The 20,743-nt window shown below is 44.1% G+C and overlaps 1 protein-coding gene and 1 long non-coding RNA gene across 2 annotated transcripts in view; both read left to right on the top strand.

Annotated features, from left to right (window-relative positions):
• The window catches only part of LOC130147208 (uncharacterized), a 28,082-nt gene extending 10,708 nt beyond the window's left edge, over positions 1–17,374 (top strand). Inside the window, exons 3-10 of the long non-coding RNA XR_008821153.1 lie at positions 546–673; positions 3,214–3,307; positions 7,483–7,675; positions 9,127–9,405; positions 10,469–10,633; positions 12,112–12,438; positions 14,103–14,328; positions 15,090–17,374. This is a non-coding gene — a long non-coding RNA (uncharacterized LOC130147208). The remainder of the gene's footprint in view (positions 1–545; positions 674–3,213; positions 3,308–7,482; positions 7,676–9,126; positions 9,406–10,468; positions 10,634–12,111; positions 12,439–14,102; positions 14,329–15,089) is intronic.
• A 2,974-nt stretch (positions 17,375–20,348) lies between these two features.
• The window catches only part of SMARCC1 (SWI/SNF related, matrix associated, actin dependent regulator of chromatin subfamily c member 1), a 90,673-nt gene continuing 90,278 nt past the window's right edge, over positions 20,349–20,743 (top strand). The window contains exon 1 of the mRNA XM_056333991.1: positions 20,349–20,686. Within this exon, the coding sequence (XP_056189966.1) occupies positions 20,420–20,686 (267 nt within the window). The 5' untranslated portion in view covers positions 20,349–20,419. The remainder of the gene's footprint in view (positions 20,687–20,743) is intronic.

The raw sequence follows: 20,743 nt of genomic DNA, 5'->3' as shown, positions 1-20,743 counted from the left end.
TTCAAGCAATAGATTAAAAATCTTGCAGCTGTGATAGGGAAGCACTGGAGAACCTTCCTGAAGGGAATATGGGTTTTCTGTTGACAGCAGTTTTTAAGAACCTGTGTGTCAAACAGCTATGAGGAGTGTCACTAATACAGGTTAGTCCTGTTCCGCGGCCAGCAGCACAAGTTAGGGCTTTGTCCCTCCAGGCAGTTCTTTTTATGATTTCCACCTGCTGAATCTGCAGAGAAGTAATTTCTGCACTTACCTAGAAAGATCTGGACTCCTGCATAGGCTTGTGACAGTCAAAATGATGATACATGCTTCTTTTTAATATATCTTTTTGTGCGGTTGAAGAATTGTATTGACCACTCTGTCTTGAGGATTGGAGTTGTAAGTTAAGGCTGGATATTGGTAGAATTTGTGGGGGAAATCCTTTGTCCTGTATCTGCCACAAACTCTTAATAACTTTTTAATAGTGAAATTTTTCTTTAATTACTGTTGGATTGTTTTTAGCCTTGAAACACTGAAACAATAAGCACAAGTAAACTTTTGCTTCTCAGACATCGTCACACAGAGTGCCAGAGAGCAGCTGTTATTTGCCGTTAGATTTGAGCCTGCAACTACATCCAATTTGGAATATTGAATAAGACAGCAGACACATATCTACAAGCAACTTCATGCTGCCAAGGTGATTTTGGCCTTCTGTTTTATGACTTGGGAGTTTCTCTGGAAGCTTTTAACTGGCTGTGTCTTTAGCAGAATGGCATTTTCTTTGTAGAAATAAGGGTGAAGGGGAAAAGCTTTTGAGGTAGTCCCATACTAGTAGGAGGTGTTACCTTTATCTTTTGAGGGCTGTCTACTTCTGTCTGCTTCACAAAGATCATAGTAAGAGCTAGCTGAGAGGGGGATGGGGGTTAATTTCATAATTTTGTCCAGGCAAAGCAGCTCGTTAATGGAATGGGGCTCCACAGTGGTGTAATCCACTAAGTTGGTCCTTGCAAGTGTTGTTTTCTGAACTGTTATAGTGCCAGGGTACCATCAGAAATGCTCACAGGTGTCACTTAAATTTCAAGCCTTGATGCCTGCTGGAAAGCACATGGATCTTTAAATATCAGAACACTGTGTGCACAAGTTCTATGCTTTTCTTTTTAGGCTGTGACCTTTTTTACATTTTCACTTTAATATCTGAGAAACATTATGGTACAAGATGGGTAGGATGAATACTAATTTCTTGACTAGAATGATATTGACTTCTATGTGACTAGATTTCCTGGGAAAAAAGTTAAAGCTTTCTATCTTCAAAACTTGAAATATGTTTTGGGGTTTCCCCTTTTAAGAGCCTCTTAGCCCACTGCAAAAGTCTCTGGAAACACTAGAGTTAATCTTTTCAAGGTGCTTCTGAAATAACTCTTGTGTTCCGATTTAGAATTATTTGAATCTGTTTGACTTTCAGTGTAAATTCCACAGCTCATTTCCCTAGACTTTGAGGGGGGGGGAAAGCAGAACATCAGGATTTTTTTACTTGGCTTGGGTGTTTTCCTTCCTCCCACCCTTTCTCTGGAAGGAAAACTATTTTAGTCATTGTCCTTATTGCTTATGTGTTTCTTTTCTCTGGATAAATGCACTTTTTTTGCATCGGCTTTTACAATTTGAATATGTTGGGTGACTTTTGATAGATTTAGAAGTTATTATTCTACTGCAGTATAATGTCTCTGACAAAGATCAAGAGCAGTGCCTGTAGAGCTTTGCTATTCATACACTTTTTATATGTGCTCCTGCGAGATGTCAGGTGAGGAAAGCCTTAATTTATTGGCGTTCTTGGCTGGGGTTGCCCACAAGAGGGTCAGTCAGACCTGCTTTGAGTGGGGGCTTAGACTAGGTGACCTCCAAGTTTGCTTTCTGATCTAAATTGCTCTATGATTCTAGCTCTAATGCTATGGAAAATAATGATTCCTAAGGGCCCTAGACTTTCATAATGTTAGCCTCTAGTGCAGGGGTCCTCAGACTTTTTAAACAGGGGGCTGGTGTGCAGATGGAGTGGCAGGAGGTCATCTGCGGCTGCTTGGTTCCCCCCCCAACCCCCTAGTGGGGTGTGGGGTTTCTGTAAATACCGGGGGCCGGATAGAGGACCCTGGGGGGCCATATCGGGCCCGTGGGCCGTAGTTTGAGGACCCCTGCTCTAGTGCAACACAATGAGATGGAGGAGACACTAAATTTTCAGGTGCTTTGAATCTTTTCTGAGTAACTGGAATCTGTCTTATCTGTATTTCTTTAATGAAATTAGCTTATGATTATCTTTAACTGTAAAGCAGTTACTGTTCCGAAGCAATTATGACACTTAAACAGACATGAATGCAAATGCATGAAATGAGTTAATGGTTCTGCATAATATTTTCTTCCATTCACAAGACTGTATAATTATACCACAGGTGCTACAAAGTGTAGACTACACTGTGAATAACACTACATTTCCCTGTAAGGAATGCTAACTTTCCACTTCTACCAATCTTTTACTAAAGAGACTTTTTTTCTGGTGTGAGAAACTATTAAGATTCTTTTGAGTACAGAGAAGATTGTCAAGGGGAATCGGTTGGTGTGTAGAGCACTGTGTGTATGCCACAAGGCGTGTGCTGGTAAGGATGAAGAGGATGTTGTGGTGGGGCAGCAGAAACTGAACTGCAGAGTGGCCAGTTCTCCTCACCCGTTATAAAAATGGAAAGGAAATAGTGTGAATAGAGGATGGTGGTCTTCATGGCAATTATCATCTTTTGAGTAGTTCTCACTAATTACTGCCATGTTATTCTAAACAGTCTGTTCTCTGATTAGTCTAGTCTATGATAGCAGTTGCTGATGTCTGCCAATCTGTGACCAATGATACTGGGCGAGTAATTTCCTGAGGGCACAGTCATACCTTGATTTCCTTTTTGCTGATCTCTGTTATACTTCCCTGTAGCTGTGAGCAGAGCTGGAGGACTTTGAAAGCAGCATGTTAATTTTGAGTCATGGTTGTGGACAGCTCTTCTGGGAAAAACAGACCACGTTGATATTGGCCTAGTAATGTTTCCTCCTTAAACTGCTTCCCCTAGTTCAGAGAAAACATTTACATTTTGAATTAATGACGCTATCATAACTCCTAAGTTGTTTCCTTCCCTCTTGGAGCATACTTCAGAAATACTTGTTGTGCTGTGACTTCTATGAGTGAAATTCAGTGTCACTTTTTATGCCCAGGGCCCAGTAGACCTTGGTGGTGACTGGCAGTCTGGAGACATAATGAAGAAGCAGGGTCGATGGGGTTCCATGTCACTGGTGACCTCCAAAAAGAGTAAGTGGCTCTTGCTTTCATCTTCTATCCCAAGGTGCCCGGTAGAAGGTGTCATTCCCTCCCGTTTCCTGTTTAATATGCAGAAGCAAGTAATGAAGAAACACATGATTTTGTAGTAATAGAAGCAAAGAAAGAAGCTTTCATTAAGCTAAGTCTTAAATCAACAGTGGTATCGTTTGTGGAAGCAAGTTTGTAAATCACATAACTTTGTTTAAAATTCCATTAAAATAGTGTATTAAAACTCATTTGTACTATTTTTTCCTCATAGTAATGGATCAACTGATGTCAGTTTACTTGTACTTTGTATTTGACATGTGATAACTGAATTTGTTTTACCTTATTGCTTTTAAAAAAACTCTCGTACTTTTGTGTACTCTTAAGAGTCCTCCAAAATCAAGCAAAACACAACCACAAAACAAAAAAAACCCAAACCCTACCACAGAAATCTACTGTGACTCCTTATTTATGGTGCAAGTTCTGTGGAAAGTGATGGAGTTGGCAGTCATAAAAAAAAAAAAACCTGAAAAAACTGTTTAGGGAAACTTTAATTTCTGATCTTAAGCTGTTGCTGGAGTCTTGGTGCTGAAGGCTTTCTGACCCACATTGTGTGTGACGGTTTGAAAGACCCTTTTTAAGGATTGACATATTTAAGTAGTGTTTGGAACCTGATATTTCTGCAGAAAATGCTCTTGTCCTTTCCAGATGCCTGATGCTTTTTCAGTTCTTTCACATAAGTGGATGGCTGCGACTCAGTTGCCTTTCAGGTCTTCATCCCTTGCAAAGAAGGGGCTCAAATGAAGCTTCCCCTTCCCTGGTCAGCTTTGTTTACATCTAGAGAAAAGGCTTTTGTTCTCCAGTCCTGGATGCATGCAGACTTTGGGGGATCTGCAAAAGGCATATGAGCAAGTTTAGTTTAAGGAGGCATAAATGCCCAAGAAGACAGGTTGACACTTCAAATTAAATCAAGTAAAATTTGGTGTGCTTAGCACTCTTATTTCTTGTAAGGTTTTCCTTATGTTGTCTGTAAAGTAGTCTTCATCACCGTTCTGTTTTCTGTGAAGCTACTGAAAAAGCAGGATGCAGTCTGCATTTTGCTGCATAGTAAAAAGTTTCATTGAAAGCTGCTGAATGCACTGGGACTACCACTTCTAAGTGTGGTTTGAGATAAAGGTGCTGCGAGAGACTCTTTGGAGCACTGGGGTATGTATCATATGTACTTGCCCAATTCTTACACTCCTTCCGTAGATTTCCCAGTCAGGGCCACTGCATTTTGTTTCATGTTCTTCTGTTAATGTAAGCAGATCCTCCTCTTGCTATTGACATCGTCATGGGAGAAGAACAGCTCAAGCACAGACAGAGGCAGTCCCATGCAAAGTAAAACCTCGGTTTGCCTATGTCGTACCAGCATAGCAGGGAGCTGCTTTCACCCTCCTGGCATTCACAGGCACCTTGGGACTTGGTGGCCTGGGCTTACCTGCTTGTGATAAGGCATGCCTGGCAATGGGAAGCATCTATGCTGTGCCCTCCTTCCTCAGTGCCCTCTTGGTGGCAGGCTGATGGTGCTGCATGGAACCACTTCCAAGAATTCCCAATGAGCACCAAGGTGTGCTCTGCACCCCTTTCTCCTTGTCCCTTTTTAGCCCAGCTGCTCCACAGGATACTGAGCAAGATGGACCTTTGATCCGATCCAGTGTGATCATTCATCAGCACCTTCTCCTGAGGTACCCGATGCACTTAAGATCGGTTGGTTGAGTTTTTGCCTTGGGGAGGTGAAATTGGGCTAATAGCGACATGCAGAGGCTTCAGGCAGATGTGTGTTGTCTAATGAAATAAACCATTGTGTTTTTTCTTACAGAACACCTTGCTTCCTTTCATAGATGGCTCCAGCAAAGGTTTTCTTGCCATACTCATTTGGTAAAACTAGCCTGCATTTTAACAGTGGTGGTTTCAGCCTAGAATTGATCGAACTGCAGCAGAATGAGGGAGCAGAAAGTATGGATTATTAAAAGCAGACACTAAGTTCTGCCTTTCTGGTACAATGATTGATAAGTTAACAAATTCTTAGCAGATTAGTCCTGAGCTTCAAGCAGTGATATTGCTAATCTTCTGGAGGTAGATTCTTTAGTAGTTTTGCTTTTATTCTGGGCTAATTCTGCAGATAAAAACCCTCATTTTCTCTTGACTTATACTCTAGAAATCCAGAGGATTCTGAAAGTATTAGACCAAATTATAAAAGTCTAAATCTGTTTAAATGGATGTTTTAATCCACAGTTACTTGCAGTGTGGTGTATTGGGTCTCTGTTTCATACTGGAAGTTTTAAGAAGTAATAATAATCATAAACTCAGCTGGAATACTGTTTTCTGCTTCTGTATTCCATGCAATTTTTTGTTTGATCCGTTTGCAATTAATTGCAAAGTAGGGCATTGTATATTTTATGTAAGTTATCAATTTTGAGAAAAACTGAATTGGTAGCACATGTTTCTGCCTGTGAAAAACTAAAAGGCTGAAGAGCTGGGATGGCAGGGATGCCAGGTAGTCGCTGTTTACATAATGCAAGCTCTGGCCAGGTCTCTAGTGCCTGGCTCTAACAGCTGATGCCATGAAAGGTCTGAAAAGGAAAAAGTAAAGAAGCTTGAACTCGCCCCTTGGGAGCAGCACCTCTGTATTCCCTTCTTGGGAACATGCATCCGCTCATAGGGCGGGCTGTTATTAATAGCTTTATTAGAAAGAATGTGACACTCCCAGTTGACCTGCTGGAGCTGGCAAAGTTCTGATTTTGTAGAGAGTGATGGATGGTTGATCTGCTGTGCTGCAAGCAGGTTGAAGAACTGCTGCTTTGCACACTCTGAAACCATCTCCAGCATGGTGTGAAAGCAGGAGCCAGCGACCAGTAGGATAATTGCCAGGACCAGGAGCAGGATTTAACAGCAAACGTTCATGTTGCAAATGCACCGCTGAGTTGTAGTGATCACTTCTTGACTCTAGCTTAGGCTGGTGGGAAGGGGAACGAGGAGCACTGAACAGCATGTGTTTCCTTTCTCTTTTACCTTAGTACTTGGGCCTGTCATCTTCTGCTCCGTGACATGAGCCTTGCTCTTCTGTTTAGGTTTGGTCATGTTAATTCAAACTTGTAGGGTGTTTGCATGCATCACTGTAGCCCGTTTTTGCAAACACAGCATTACAAGGTGTTTACATGTTTGTTTTACAAGTTACAGAACTTGTAACTCTTCAAGTTGACTTGAAGAGACTGTGCTTAAGAGATTAATGAAGTGGCTCTGTTCTGGTGCTTAAATGCTTTTAAGACTTTTTTTTTTCAGTGCTGTTTACTCTTCTGTAAGAATTGGCTGAGTGCTTGCGTTGAGTGGCAGTTCCCCAATAGGCAGATTCTGGAAAAAATCCTTGAGAACTTTGGTTGCATGAAATTGAGTGCCAAAACTGGAATTATTCAGATACTAGGAATTCAGCTGGACCTTCTTAGGGAAGAGACCAAAGGTTTTTGAGCGTATACTCAGAATCAGAATTTTGATTTTGGAACTCATAAAAATAAGTACCAGTGGATAGTTCCTGTGCAGTGTAGTGTGATCTGTCTTTGATCACCCCTAAATGAGTAGACATATGTAACATGGTTCCAAAGTTTTGTCAGATTTTTTTTTTTTAGTTAAAATATCTTCTGCTTGTTTTGGAAACAGTCTGAAGGGGCTTGCTTGTCTTGTTTCCATTAATGTAGTAATTTTTTTTTTTTTGAAGCTTCTGCCTCTCTTGGAAGGAAAACTGTATCTTGTGTAGATATCAAAGCATTGATTTACACAAACTGCCATGTATTTTTGAAGTTTCTTAATGCAGAGCTTTATTCAGTGGTCAGAAGAGAGGAAGAGCCCTGGAATTCCTCTGTATACAACTTTCTGTGTTTGCTTTAAGACTTTCTGCCCTTAACTGATGTAAATATAGCTGTTAAGACCCTTCAGTATCCATTTCTGTTCAGGATGAAATATTCAGAAATCTACCCCTTGAGAGAGAATGTAGAAAGACTAGGAATGTGATGAGAACAAAACTACTAAGCATGAGCTGCTGACATAAACACTGAGGAGTCTTTCGGTGTCACAGCCACAATAATAAATACAGAATTACAACTTACTACTCTTGCTCTTGAGAGTTGTTTTTCATTTGTTTGCAGTTTGTGTGCTGGCTCTGCCAGCAGCAGTTCTCTGATCAGTGTGAATGCTGGAGAGAGATTTGGTAAACAAAACCCACTTAACCTTGTTGCCGTGTTGGACAATACCTGTGTCGCTGCTAGAATCCACCCAGTTTGCAGATGCAAGAAGAGCAAGCTTGTCTAAGCTACATCAGTGTCTCACTTCAGCAGGAAGGTAAGTGAAAGCTTTGCCATGTGGTTACTAAACTCAGCTGTGTATTTATTTAGAATGTGTGGTTTCATTTTTAACAAAAACTATCATAATGTTGGACTCTGGTTTTAGTACAGCATTTTCAGAGCACTTTTCTAAAATTAATGTAGAATTTTAGAAGAAATTCCCAGATATATTAAAAAGGCCACGAGTTCTCTACATGACCGTGGTTTAGAAACTGATTCTATGTTTCCATTCTTAAAAGTCAAGTGGTAACAATGACCAGAGTATACCTCAGAATTTAGCATGGGCAGCAACATTCTAATACTTACCTTTTGGGGTTGATTACCTTGGAATTGTCCAGGGAAAACTAATCACCAGCACCCACCCAAAAATAACACCCCAGAAATATATAATCTTAGTGAAGACTTGCAAGCTGGTGTGTGACTGAGTGCAGCTGGTTGTGGTTATTTGAAGGCTGAGCTGAAATCGGCACTCCTTGGACACCTAGCTGTGAGTTACCTGATGATTAAAAGATGTTTAATACAGTAATTATGACAAAGAACATGTGTGGTAGCATCCATCAGTGGACAAGTGGTAGTTCGTTACACCACTCGTATCTTATTTGCCTCTTTGTAGCCTTTTCCTCATACTGGTTTACAATTAACAGATACTTAACAAGCTGCAGATCTAAGACAAAAACGATTCTAAGTTGTGTTACTTTTTCCTGGTCTGATCTCTGCAGGCCCACACAATGAAAGCCAGATGATTTCAAAGTCTGCTTTAGGCTGTAGGCAAAAGCATTATTAATGCTCCCTCTTCTGGTTTGACCAATATCGTAGAACCTGATACATTGTTGAGGAAGGGGCACTGGGTCTTAGCCACAGCATGGGGAGAAGAGGCTGAACAAAGACATCAGGGCTGCTGTGGTGGCAGCTAATGCTGTAAAGAGGCAAGTGAGGAAAAGTGACAAATAAGACAATATTGGTCAGCATGCTAGATGCTGCTGGTGGGGGATTCATCTAACCTAAGTTTTCAGTCAAGTTTTTTGGAAGCATTCAGAGCTACAAAAAGCCTTTAAGGAAGAACAGGATGGGAAAGAAAAGGCATGAAAGTGAAGTTTTAGAAAGAAAGTGATAAAGTATTACGGCTTCACTGGAGTTGCGGAGGAGCAGCTCTGTTGGCTTGGAAACACTTGTAAAGAATCACACAGAATGTGTCCCTTAACACACTGATTTATTTTGGTAAGGTAGTTCATCCATGGTCAGAAGGAGAAACAACAGCCTGTGGCAGTACATTGCATGCTGTTTTAACATTGATCCTGGCACCTGACTTTGTCACCCTGCAAATCTGCTGCTTGGTTATGGGTTTGGGTTTTTTGGGTGGGGTTTCTGTTTTTCCCCAGTTGTGCTGGGGAAAGATTATGCTAAAGATGCTTTCCAGTTTCTCAAAACTGGCTGGCATTGCTTTTCTAGTGAATGGAAACTAGTGTACCTGCGGAAAGCAGACTGGAGATACTGGGTCTGAACTTCAGTTGTACTTAAACCTCTGAAGCATGTTTCCCTTTTTAAATGTTTGGTCTCCTTTCTTCCACTGGCTGCTGAAACATCTCACTGTGAAGTGCAGTTGTGAATGGCCCAACTCCTGCATCCTGTGTAGCTGCAAAGGCTCTGTCCAGACAACGCCATGTCCTTGGAAGAGCACATGGCCCTCCTGGACTCTGGCTGCCACCACATTACTCCCTTTTTCTCAAGGTGAGTAGATCACATCTTAGAACATTAAAGAGGATCCCTTGCTGTGCCACAGCCCTCTTTGCTCTTCCTCCTCACATGCAGAGAGGTTAACAACATGCTGACGGTGTTGTAAGAGTGTTTTTAGAGGGTAACAAAAACTGTCTAGTGATGTTCTGCATCATAACCAGACGCATCTTCAGTCCAGGTGTGCAGTCTGTGGAGACTTCTAAGCCTAGGGAACCACGTTGTGTCTTCGCCTGCATCCGAGGCAGTTGCCATCTCTAGTTTAATGTGAGCTAGATCATTTCTTGAGGATCAGCTCTGTGTCTTCTGCAAGGAATATTACAATGCTGGAGGCTTGCAGAACAACTGTTGTAAGTTCCTGTTAAGCCCCCACCCAGGAGGGCTACTTAAAAGACTGAAAATCAAATGCTGATTTTGACAGGCTGTGGGGTAGTTGCTTGGTAGACAGCTAGCACCAACTTTGAGTGTGAATTCACTGTTTGAGTCTTTGTTATTCCTAGTTCTGTTTAACTGAAGGATGATAGTGGCTGTAGCTCTGCTAGTGCCTCTAACTGCAGAAGAGCAAGAATGTGCACTAAGGAGTTTTTGAGTAGGTTAAGGGACAGTGAGGAAAATACTTTTTCTGCTGTGCGACTATGACAGCATCTCTGTAAAAATATTTTTATCATAAACACCCCTCAAAAGTATAAGCTCATCTCTACTCATTAACTAACAAGGCAAACAAGTGCCAAGTAATATGTAGCTGGATGTGATTCAGGTTAGCGTAAGGGTGAGGAAGCTCAGTGGCAAAGTGTCTGGTCCTGGCTGTAGGACTGTAGCTGGCAGAGGGCCAGGGCAGAGGCTGCTCTTTCAGGGGACATGCTCATCATGTTCACTCTGTCACAACACGCGTGGGCAAGAGAGCCTGTGATCAACCACACTTACTTTAGTTAGCTGTGTCACTTCCTCCTTTTGCTGAAGTACTAAGAGGTGTGAATTGATAACAGTGTGTATGCAGTGTTGTGTGTATGAAAAGAGGAAAATTGTGCTTACTGAAGTAACTTGGTTCTTCTGATTTCAGGCAAGCCTCTCCACTTGCACTTTGAAACCTTATTATGAGAGGACAGATTGCACAGACTGCTGAGCCATGAACTCAAGACTCTGAAGATGTCCCATTTTGGAAAGAAACAAGATCCAGCTACTGGCACGTTCCCAAAGTTACACTCTTTGCTCCTACTTGCCTCCTGTAAGTTAAGAAAAATGGAGTTTGAGATGAAGTTTAAAAATTAAACATAGGCTTTTAATCAATAACCTGAGGACAACCAGTCAAGGCAGAGTGGAGAAAGCAGCTCACTGTCTTCCAGTGGAAGATAATTTGAACTCTCTCCTATAGTAATGTTTAAGTGACTGAGTCCAACATCTTACAAACTACAGAATTTGTGATGCCCTTGGCAGGACACAGAAATACTGGCCTCAACTAAGTTTTTAAAAATAAATAAACCTTGCAGTTCTTTGTGTTTCTTTCAAGGGAACAAGCAACCCCCAAAAAAAGCTTTTATGAACCTTTATTTGGAATCGGAGCAGATATGCCAGAATTTTGCCAGGCAAATGCTTTTTTTTTTTTTTTTTTTCCCCTGCTGTGATAGAAATTGCTCTTCCAGTTGTATGCTGCTCTTAGTTTTGCAAGGCCTAATTTTTTTCATCAGCCCATTAGAGTTGATTATTTTTTTTTAAATGGTCTGCAGTAGTTTAAGAGAAGTGACAGAAGACTCAAGCCAATTTCCAGGGAGGAAGAGGGAAACCCAGCTAAAATACATCCTAGTTTTTAAATTAAGTAGGGTTGTGTTCATTTGGCTTTCTTTAAAAGGCATGGGTTTATGCCAAATCATTTTTTGAAAGTAACATAATGGCAGACTGCAAGCTGGCCATGTTCTTGATGTTCTTATGGGACACAGTTGCTGCATCTGAAATACATTTTATGTTCTGTGGTTCCTGATGCAAACTATCATGAACCAAACCAGATGGTGTTTGGTTTTTTCACCTACTCAAACAAACAAAACCCTTGAAACAACTTTGATGTTGAAAGTACATCAGCAGCCTCAAGTTGTGTGTTTGGCCTTAACAATCCAAGCTACAACTTGATTTAATGGTATCTTTAATCGGTCTGAGCTGAGTTTACTTAGCTTTGAATGGGGATGGATGTTGTTTTTGAAGAGAAGTGTTCTGGACTTGCCATCCTTCCAATAATCAGCTCTGGATGTAATGAGGGTAGAACAAGCAGGTGGTTAATGTTGAATAGATGTGACAAACACTAGAGGATGCTTGAATAACACGCCAGTATAGATTCTGTCAGCTGGTCAGCAGCTGTTTGACTTGTAACAGATTTATCTTTCTATACCTCCTTCCTTTTTCAAATACTTAGCTGCAAGGCTACACAAAAAACATTATTATTTAAGGGCAGCATGCGTGGGGTGTGTAGGTATAGACACCTACCATGAAGAGTATGTTCTAATGGATGGTGGAGTAATGCAGAATGATTTTTTTTTTTGTATATTTTTAACTTTCAAAGACCCTCGCAGAACTAGATCTCTCATTTGTTCTCCAATGCCAATGGTTGCTCTGCTCTGCTCCAGGGTGGGTTTGGTGACCTTACGGGAGTGGCAATGTCACCAACGAGTCTTAAGTCAGTGACTTCACCTTGGTTTTCTGTCCATGTTTTATTAGCAGGTTCATTGTTTGATGGGAGAAAGCAGCCTGAAGGAACAGCCGGTCACAGCTCTCCTGCTCCCAGTCCTCAGACACATAAATACAGTTCTTCATACCGCCCACTGTCCTTGTACCCAAAGACCCCTTCGGCCACTTCTGCCAGCCGAATCGCTTTCACTGGCAGCTCAGCCATGGTGAGTTGAAACAAAAGCTGCAGCAAATCAATCTAAGCAAGGAGGAGTAGCCTTAGAGAGGAGCTGGGGGATGTCCGCTTGTGTTGCCCCTTGCAGCTGGAGGATAGCAGAACTTGAGGAACTGGAGCCTTTCAACTAAGCGGACTCTGAGGTAAGAAAAGTTTTGTCAGTGTCTCAAGTGTCTGTAGCCATTCTGAGAACAAGCAAATGGCATGTTAGTAGCTCTAGAGTCTTTTCCAGTTAGTAAATTCTGCCAGCCCAGTAAGCAAAGTTGCTCTGTGAAGTGCTGTTCAGTTCTGCTGGTTGCAGCTGCATGTGAAGCCAATGAAAGGCCAGCAGGGCTGAGGCTTGTGGTGGCATGTCGGCTGTTAGGAAAGTCAGCTGTGGGTCACTGCTGCTTGCTGCAGGCAGAACAAACCCCTTCATTGTTGTGATTTAATGCCCCTGGCAGCTATTTCTGTGGTGCATACAACAGCCTGCATCTGTCTTCTGACAAGTCAGGCTGACAAACAAGTTCCTAATTCAGTACATCATGAGAAGTATGAAAATGAGGTAGTGATAAGATGTGCATATGCTGGTTCCCAGGCAGTTTGGGCTGAAATTAAATTCAGTAAAATTACTGAATATTACTGAGTTCTTAGAGTAGGCTTGGCCTGCAGGCAAGACTTCATGCTCTAAGTACTCAGGCAGGACTTCTTCCTAGTTGGAGGGCAGTACTTCTGATGAGACATACTCCAGTCATCACTCCAAATACTAAGATCTTGAATGAGCCTGCTGGGATTCCTGGGCAGCAGCTACTTCCCATAAGTGAGGAAGCAGATACTGTTTGTCCTAGCAGACACAGGTGGCTTTATTTGTTCTTAATTTTAAACTGTGTAGAGATTTTCATTCAAGAATTTCCTTCTAATTGAAGAAATCAGTTTGCTCATATAGTTAGTCTGTTACATAATAGAAGCAAAACTGATTAAAATAGGGCCTAGTCAGCAGGATAGTAATGCAGCATGTCACAGTCCTGTTAAAATAGCTTCACACTAAGCTCAGGCTCTTGTGTTGAAAGCTTTGTGTTAACTGTAGTACTTTATACTTTTCCCAAACATTTTTCCTCTGGCTTAATAAATTTGACAGAACTTACGGCTATGGAGATAATTTTTGGTTAATTTTCTGCATGTCCCTTTTTATCTGTTGCCTGAACAAAGAACAATCTATTCTGTGGCCAGAGGTACACATGTTCTGTTTGCATGGGTAAAAGCTGAATATTTCTCTGCCTTTCCTTCAGTAGAGCAGCAGTAGGTCTGTCTCTGCTCTCAAATTTTGAGAGTTTTGTACTTTTGATATCCCTTCCTCTAGCAGAGCTGAAATTATCCAATGTTTTAACAAGTTGTTGAGCCGTAGACTGGGATTGACAGGTCATATTGTTAGAAATCCTTGCTTTTGGAAAAAGGCCAAAATAGTGCAGTCACACTGAGGGAGAATGCTGGCGTACCTCCAGGTAGCTTTGGCTGTAGTGGTCATCTGTAGTAGCTGGAATGTTTTTTTGGTTTTATTGTAATTCTTTTCAAAGTTTTAATCTCTCTTAATGATAAGTTGTTCTCTCTGTGCTCAGTATTGGTAAAATGGACAGCGATTGCCCAAGAAGCCCTGAGATGCTCCTTGAAGACATGATAGGAGAGAAAAGGCTATTTAGTTGAAGTACTAATTGGGCAATATTGTATAGAGGGCATAAAGCTTACATTTTGCGCTGTACAGTGATCTTATTTTTATTTGGGTTTTCTGTTATACATAACTGACTGTTCTCCAAATACTACTTTGCTTTAGGTCTTCCAACAAAGCAGACAGCTGATGGGCTGGGCAGCCTCAGACAGCATCTCCTGTTACTGAATTCAATTGCTTTCATCTGTGTGTGCACTCTTCTACTGGCTTGCACAGCCCTGAGACTTGCAACAGTTTGTGGTCCCTCTCCATACACAGTAGGACAAGACTGGCGCTGTCCTGCAGCGAAGGTACCAGTTCTTCCCTGGAAATGCTTGATGGAGCAGTACAGGTGAGGTTATATTGAACAAATGTCAGCTGTGTTCTTTTCTAAGAGACAGTTTTACTGGTATGTAAAGTAGATTTTATGAAAACTACCTGAGCTTCACACTGTGAAAAAGACAGCTACTTGTGTGCCTGCTGAGGCTTGGGCTGGCTAAAGGATTCACAGTGGGACATATTCTTCTTCTTTATGTCAGTTTCAATCATTCTAAAATAAGTAATATCAAATTCTGGGTCAATTATTCTAGTAGGTGGGACTGAGTCACCTATGTGACAGTGAATAGTCTCAGGCAGTTGCCCACATCGCGGGGTGCTGCTTTGGCAGAGGGAGTTTACTCTGTTAAAGAGTAAATTCTGATACTGCCAGAGGAATTGAACTTCCTCTTGTCCTTACGGATGATCTTACAAGCACAGTCTTACACTTTGCACCCGATCTGTCCTTGGTTTGGGCTGAAGTGCACAGCATTTACTTTGGAAGCCTTTTCAGATAATGAAACGACAAAACCAGAGGAATGTCAGTGGAGGTGGCAAGGCAGTTGTCTTGATACCAATGGAAAGCTGAACTGGTGAACCTGGAAGCACTGTGAGTAGCGCAGTGCTGATTGCTCTTCAAATTCAGCTTTGCTTTGGCATCCTGACAAGCTGAATCTGCTGGTCTTTCAGCAGATTGGCACAGACGGGGAGGAGATGGGTATGTTAGAATTCTTAGAGTACTTGATGGTAGGCTTTTAATTTCAGCAGCTTCTCCCTTCTCTTGTCTTTGTTCCACAGAATGTACAGCCTTGGGAGCCTTGCATGTTTCCACTTTCATATTCTGCATACCTACCAAGGTCTTCTCCAGCACTAGAATGACGATGGCCATGACCAGGCTGCCTTTCAGCCCTGGGTCCCTGGCAGTAAGCAGGGCATCAGGCTTGCCTCTGTGGCACTGTCATACCCAGCTTCACAGGGATGTGGTTTTCAGACACACATCTGCAAGTAGACAGCAGTAGAAGTTTCAAAGAGTTTGTGGTCTGGCACTGCAACCCAGAGAAGCTCATCAACCATGATAAACCTGACCTGTGGCGTGTATGAAGTTAGCTACGCATGCTGTGGTGTCAAAAGGCTGTCCGCTGGACTGGTGCAGCGGAGCACCAGGAGTGTGGCACTGCCAGGTGTCAGACCTCATTTCAGCAGCAGATGAGGAGATTTCTGGATCAGGAGGGGTTTAGGCACCTGATGGAGCTGTGGTGCCAAAGGATAGTGCTTTTTAGCAAGACCAATTTCTTGTCAGGTCTGCAAAATGAGGTTCAGCTGCCTTGTCACAAGAAGGTTAAGTGCTGCCACAGACAGAGTAATGCTGGGTAATACAGAGAGGAAGGGAGACATGGGTAAAAGGAATACCAACAGTAGAAAGAAAACAGCATTTTTCAGTCTTGACCTTTACAAAAGTGCCTACCAGGTGAGTACTGGGTCCTTCAGTGGCTAGAAGTAGGTTTCAAGGTGGTGCTTGCTCACTCCCAGATCAATTTCCAAACACTGCAGAGGTCTGAGGAAGACTTGTGATTTTGATATGAACCAGAGACCTGGTGAGGAAGAAGGAAGGAGAAAGCTGCATGGTAACTGCAGCTTTGAAAAATTAATCTCAAGTACATGAAAGTCAGGTTCCCCTTGCCCTGCATAATTGAAGTTTTGTAACTGCTTCCTTCAAAAAACTGCAGCTCCATGTCATAACACGCAATTGTCTTGCACTACCCTATCTGTAACAACATTGCTGTAACAAAATTGATACAGTTTGCTGACTTTGTATCTTTTTAGATAAGTTTGCTCCTTGGAATGAAGACATTGTCTCAGGGATTGTGGTAACAAGCCACTGGGAAGCCATACAGCTGAGAAAAACCTGCATTCTGTGAAAGGGACCTCTAGCTGGTGGCTGTTTGAAGGTGAGCAGGGTGGTGAGCTGTTTTCAGGGAAGGAGCTTCAAACCAGATTGCCCTGATTACATGTCCCAACTACATGTATCAGAACTAATACTGCTAATAAGGGTAACTTGAATCTGTATGAAGGTGACCATGAGCCATGTTCCAGCCTTGACTAAAACTTCTCACTTGAAAATAATTAACTTGCACAAAAGATGTTTTTTTCACATTCTAGAGCAGAAAGAAAAATAACATTCTTACTACCAGTTCATTAGGGAGTATACTAACTTCACTGTCTTTCAAAACTGTCTTTGAAGTTTGGATTTCTGATTGTTTCGTTGCTTTTGTCATTCTCCAGAAGCATTCTTTTTTGCAGTTATCTGTTTCTGAGTTAGAGTGTTCAGGGAGAATACTTGCAACCTATAGCAAGGCCACAGATGTTTTTGTATGAGGATTGTGATTTTGATGAAGAGCTTTTTGGCACTCTGATAATGTTTGATAAATTGGCAGTAAAATGTCCAGGTACTGCCTGGTTACGTTCCATAAAGTAAATGGCACGATTTGGTGATGCCCTGTGCTGAGGAGCTGGATGACTCGGGGGTTGCCATTCACTGTTGCAGTGGTGCTCCCTTGCGCTGCCCGAAGTCTGGAAACCTGTGAGCTGGGGGCAATTGATCTCATTTGTACCAAAGTGTGTTCAGATGGAGTGAAACCATGGAGAGTTCAAATAGCAAACAAAAAGCTGCAGAGTGAAGTGGGGCACTGCTATACCTTGGTGCAGGTTTCTGTTACTGGTTGTGTGGACCAAGGACTTTGCTGCTGCTTCATTTTGGTTTGAAAAATATGGAAATTGGTGAAGCCCCCAACTTCCATTACTATTTTTTTTTTCTGGAGTTGAATATAGGAGGGAATTATGGAAATGTACTGAATTTTCTTTACTAAAATTTGTTGTATTTCATAATTATATACAGGGGGGGTTGCCTGTTGCTTTTTTGAATTTTTGTGTTTTGAATGGTTGGATTCACAAATCATTAGTAGAGACTCAGCAAAGCTAAATGTTTTTAAGGAGATGGGGGGAAAATTGCTTCCTAGTGATTCATTCCATTGCGTTAGATATGATTATGAAAAGATAAATAAAACTTCTGAATTTACCTAGCAGTGAAGACTTGGTGCAGATAGGTTCATTATATTTTAAACCACTTGATTTTTGAAGCCATAATGAGCACAGCCTGAATCTGTGTATTTCCTTGTGAGTTGTCTCTCTTCCTCCTAGGCTGCCATCTGCTGTGAGCATTGCAACAGGTCGGTCAGTTTCTAAATATCCATGAGGATACATGAGTACTACCAGCTCCCTTCAGTCAAGCTCTATCACTAACCTGCTGCTTTGTCTTTCTCTAAGGCTGCTTTAAAGTTACATGTAAAACCTTCAGCCTTTCCTCATCAGCTGCTTCATCAAGTTGTGCGCTGTTCCTGCCACCACTGAAGATGATCCAACTGTTTCACTGCTGTGGAGCTACACAAGGCCTAAAACTGCCCGTAGGGTAATTATATATGTCAGCACCCATTTTACTCAATTGCATTTATCCACTGAAGTCAAGGTCTCCATGCAAGCTTCGGCTCGTAAATCCTCTGCTTGTATTCTCAGCTCTCCCTGTGCCTGCACACTCAACTGTCCCCTGAAACAAGCTTATAAAATCCTCACCAGCAACCAGCTAGTCCTGAAGTGCTGGTGGTCATCTTCCTCCTTTGTGTAGCCAGACACTACACCCTTGCTGGCTTTAACAGTGTTCCTGGAATGCCTCTGCTGTCTGAGGGAGGATGTACTTCTGGAATGCAAATGACTTGGTCAGCTGTCCAGAGAACAGCATTTGTGTGTCAGACGTGACTGAAGGTGGCCAGCAGATCACATTCTCAGTGTTCCCAAATCTTGTGAATTTTGGAACACTGAGAATGTGACTACGTCTTGTTTCTTTAGGAAGCTAGGCTAAAGCTAGATCTTCCTCCTTTGGAAAGCACCACATCTAAATCGGGGGTCATGTTACCCCACAGACTCACAGCACCTCAGGTTAGGGTAAGAGGGGACTCTACATTTGGAAGAAAAGGCAGATGACATGAGGTGTTGAAATGCAGGGCCAGAGTAGCAGTCTCCTCATCCTTGGTATCTCATGGTTCTTACACAGCACATGAAATATTTCTTGGTTCTCACCAGATGAATGATTTCATATTTTTCCCTTTAAAGGTCCAGACCAATCCTGTTTCACAATACCTGAGCTATCCCTAACAGCATAAAACTTCACTTAAAAGGGAAAAGGACCAAGGCCATCATCTTTGGTGTAACTGAATCACATTTTTCTTAGTCCCTACAATCATGAAAATCAGATTCTGTGTTCATTTCATTATCTTCTGGGAGCTTTTACAAAACAGCGAGGTGTGTAGTGTTCACTCAGGTACAGCTTCCTCCCTCATTTCCCTCCTAGTCCTGCCTGCCTTCTCTCTTTAATTCCTTTCCTTTTTATACTTCCTTCCTGGGCTTCCAAGACAGGAGGGGCATAACTGCAATCACAACTTCAAGAATTTCTGCTCCCAATGTTTTTCTGCTCCTGTGCTGCAGCTGGTGCACCTAGAGCTGCACAAACACACAGTCCTGCAGACCATGTTACGATAAACTCATTGATAAGCCACATACTAGATCTCCCTATACCCCATCTAAAGAATTGTTCCTGATTATGGTATTTTCACTTTAATTTTGCATAATTATATGCTCAAGAGACTTTTGGAGGAGCTGCCCTTTCTAGCTCAGGTATGTTGGCAAATTACAGCTATGCTTGCTGCTTTCCACCTTCTTTTCACATGAGGTATCTTGTCCTCAGTGCTCATCACTGGGTAGGGGAGAGATTCCATTCTTCAAGCTTTGAAAGTTGAGGCTCTCTCAAAGTCTTCCACTTTTTTTTTCCCCACCAAACCATTACTTATTAGGTGTCATGCCTTTGCTTCTGCCTAGAGCTTCAATCACTGCAGGCTGAATGCATGCAGCTGTATGGCTTGAGGCTCCAGTATCAGCACTCCACTACATCCTGTGGTGCCTGATGAGGGAATAAACAGCTTGATCTGGTGCCTGAAGCCTGTGAGCTGTTTCTTCATTTCATTTCTGCATAGGAATGTGAGGGCCGTCTGTCCTACAGCAAGGGGTCAACTGCCTTCAGAAGTACAGGAGGAAAAAAATATTAGTGTGGTGACACATCCTTGCTGCTGTACCTGAGGACGAGCTGTCCTATCGCCTATCTGATGCTTTGCTGTCTGCTGTCCTTCAGATAGAGGAGCAAGTATAAAAGGGCAACACATGTCCACTGTACCTCCTTCCACAGCAGGGAAGTGTTTTCCTATGCAAGGGCAAGCCAGTGCCAAAAAGGTGGCATCAGAAACTTCAGCCTGCTAAAAATTTCACTAGTGCCAGCAGTGGGCCAGGACCAAAAGGCCAGCGTTGCTTTTGAACAGGAAAATGCTTCCCTGCCCCAGGCACCCAGCGCCTCCGGCAGCGCAAGGCCCGCAGGATGACCGAGGGGTGCCGGGGGGGCCCGGAGGGCCGCGCCCCCGGTGCCGCTGTGGGGGGCTGAGCACGGAGGGCCCAGTCGCGGGGCGAGCGCGGCGCTGGCACCGGGCAGGACACCGGGGCACGGGTAACGGCGCTCCGGCCACCCGCGCCCCTGCGCCGCGGGGCTACGACCGGCCCGGGCCGGGGGAGGACGGCGCCGCCGGACGCCTGAGCACCCCGGCGCGGTCGAGGGCAGCGCGGGCCCCCTCACCGGCTCGGAGGTGTGTTTGGGGGGAGCGCCGCGAGCCCGCCCCCCGCCTGAGGCGAGCCCGCGCTAACGGCCGGCGGGGCGCAGCGCGCGTGCGTGTCGGCCGGGGGCGGGGGGGGGGCAGGGGAGGCCGCGCATGCGCAGGGGCCGCGCGCACCGCCCGCCCCGCGCTGAGCGAAAAGGGCCGCCCGCGCATGCGCCAAGATGGCGGCGGGGCTGCGCGGGGGGGGCCCGGCGGGGCGCAGGCGCTGAGGGCGGCGGCGCGGGGGCGGCCCGCGGCGGGACGGGAGCGGGAAGAGGCGCGGTGTGGGAGCGGGGCGCACCGGGCGGCGGCGGCGAGCGGGCGGGGGAGGAGTGGGTTCTCGAGCATGCCCGAGGGGGCGGGGCCTGCGGCGTTCGACGCATGCGCGGCGTGAGGCGGGTGGGAGGCGCAGGGCCGCGGTGGCGGCGCTCGGCGAGGGTAACAATGGCAGCAGCGGTGGCGGCCGGCGGGACGGGGCCCGCGGCCGCGGCGGGGGCGGCCGTGGCGGTGAGCGGCGGGCCCGGTTTGGCGGTGCTGGCCGTGGCGCGGCGGAAGGACGGCGGCCCCACGGGGAAGTTCTGGGAGAGCCCGGAGACGGTGTCCCAGCTCGACTCGGTCCGCGTCTGGCTGGGGAAGCACTACAAGAAGGTGCGAGCGGGCAGGGGGCGGCGCGGGCGCTCGGGGGCCCCTTCCACGGAGGGGCGG

This window comes from Falco biarmicus, chromosome 4, assembly GCF_023638135.1.
Source record: "Falco biarmicus isolate bFalBia1 chromosome 4, bFalBia1.pri, whole genome shotgun sequence".
Classification (NCBI taxonomy): domain Eukaryota; kingdom Metazoa; phylum Chordata; class Aves; order Falconiformes; family Falconidae; genus Falco; species Falco biarmicus.
Note: the sequence above shows the minus strand (reverse complement) of the source record. Positions and strands in the feature narration are given on the sequence as shown.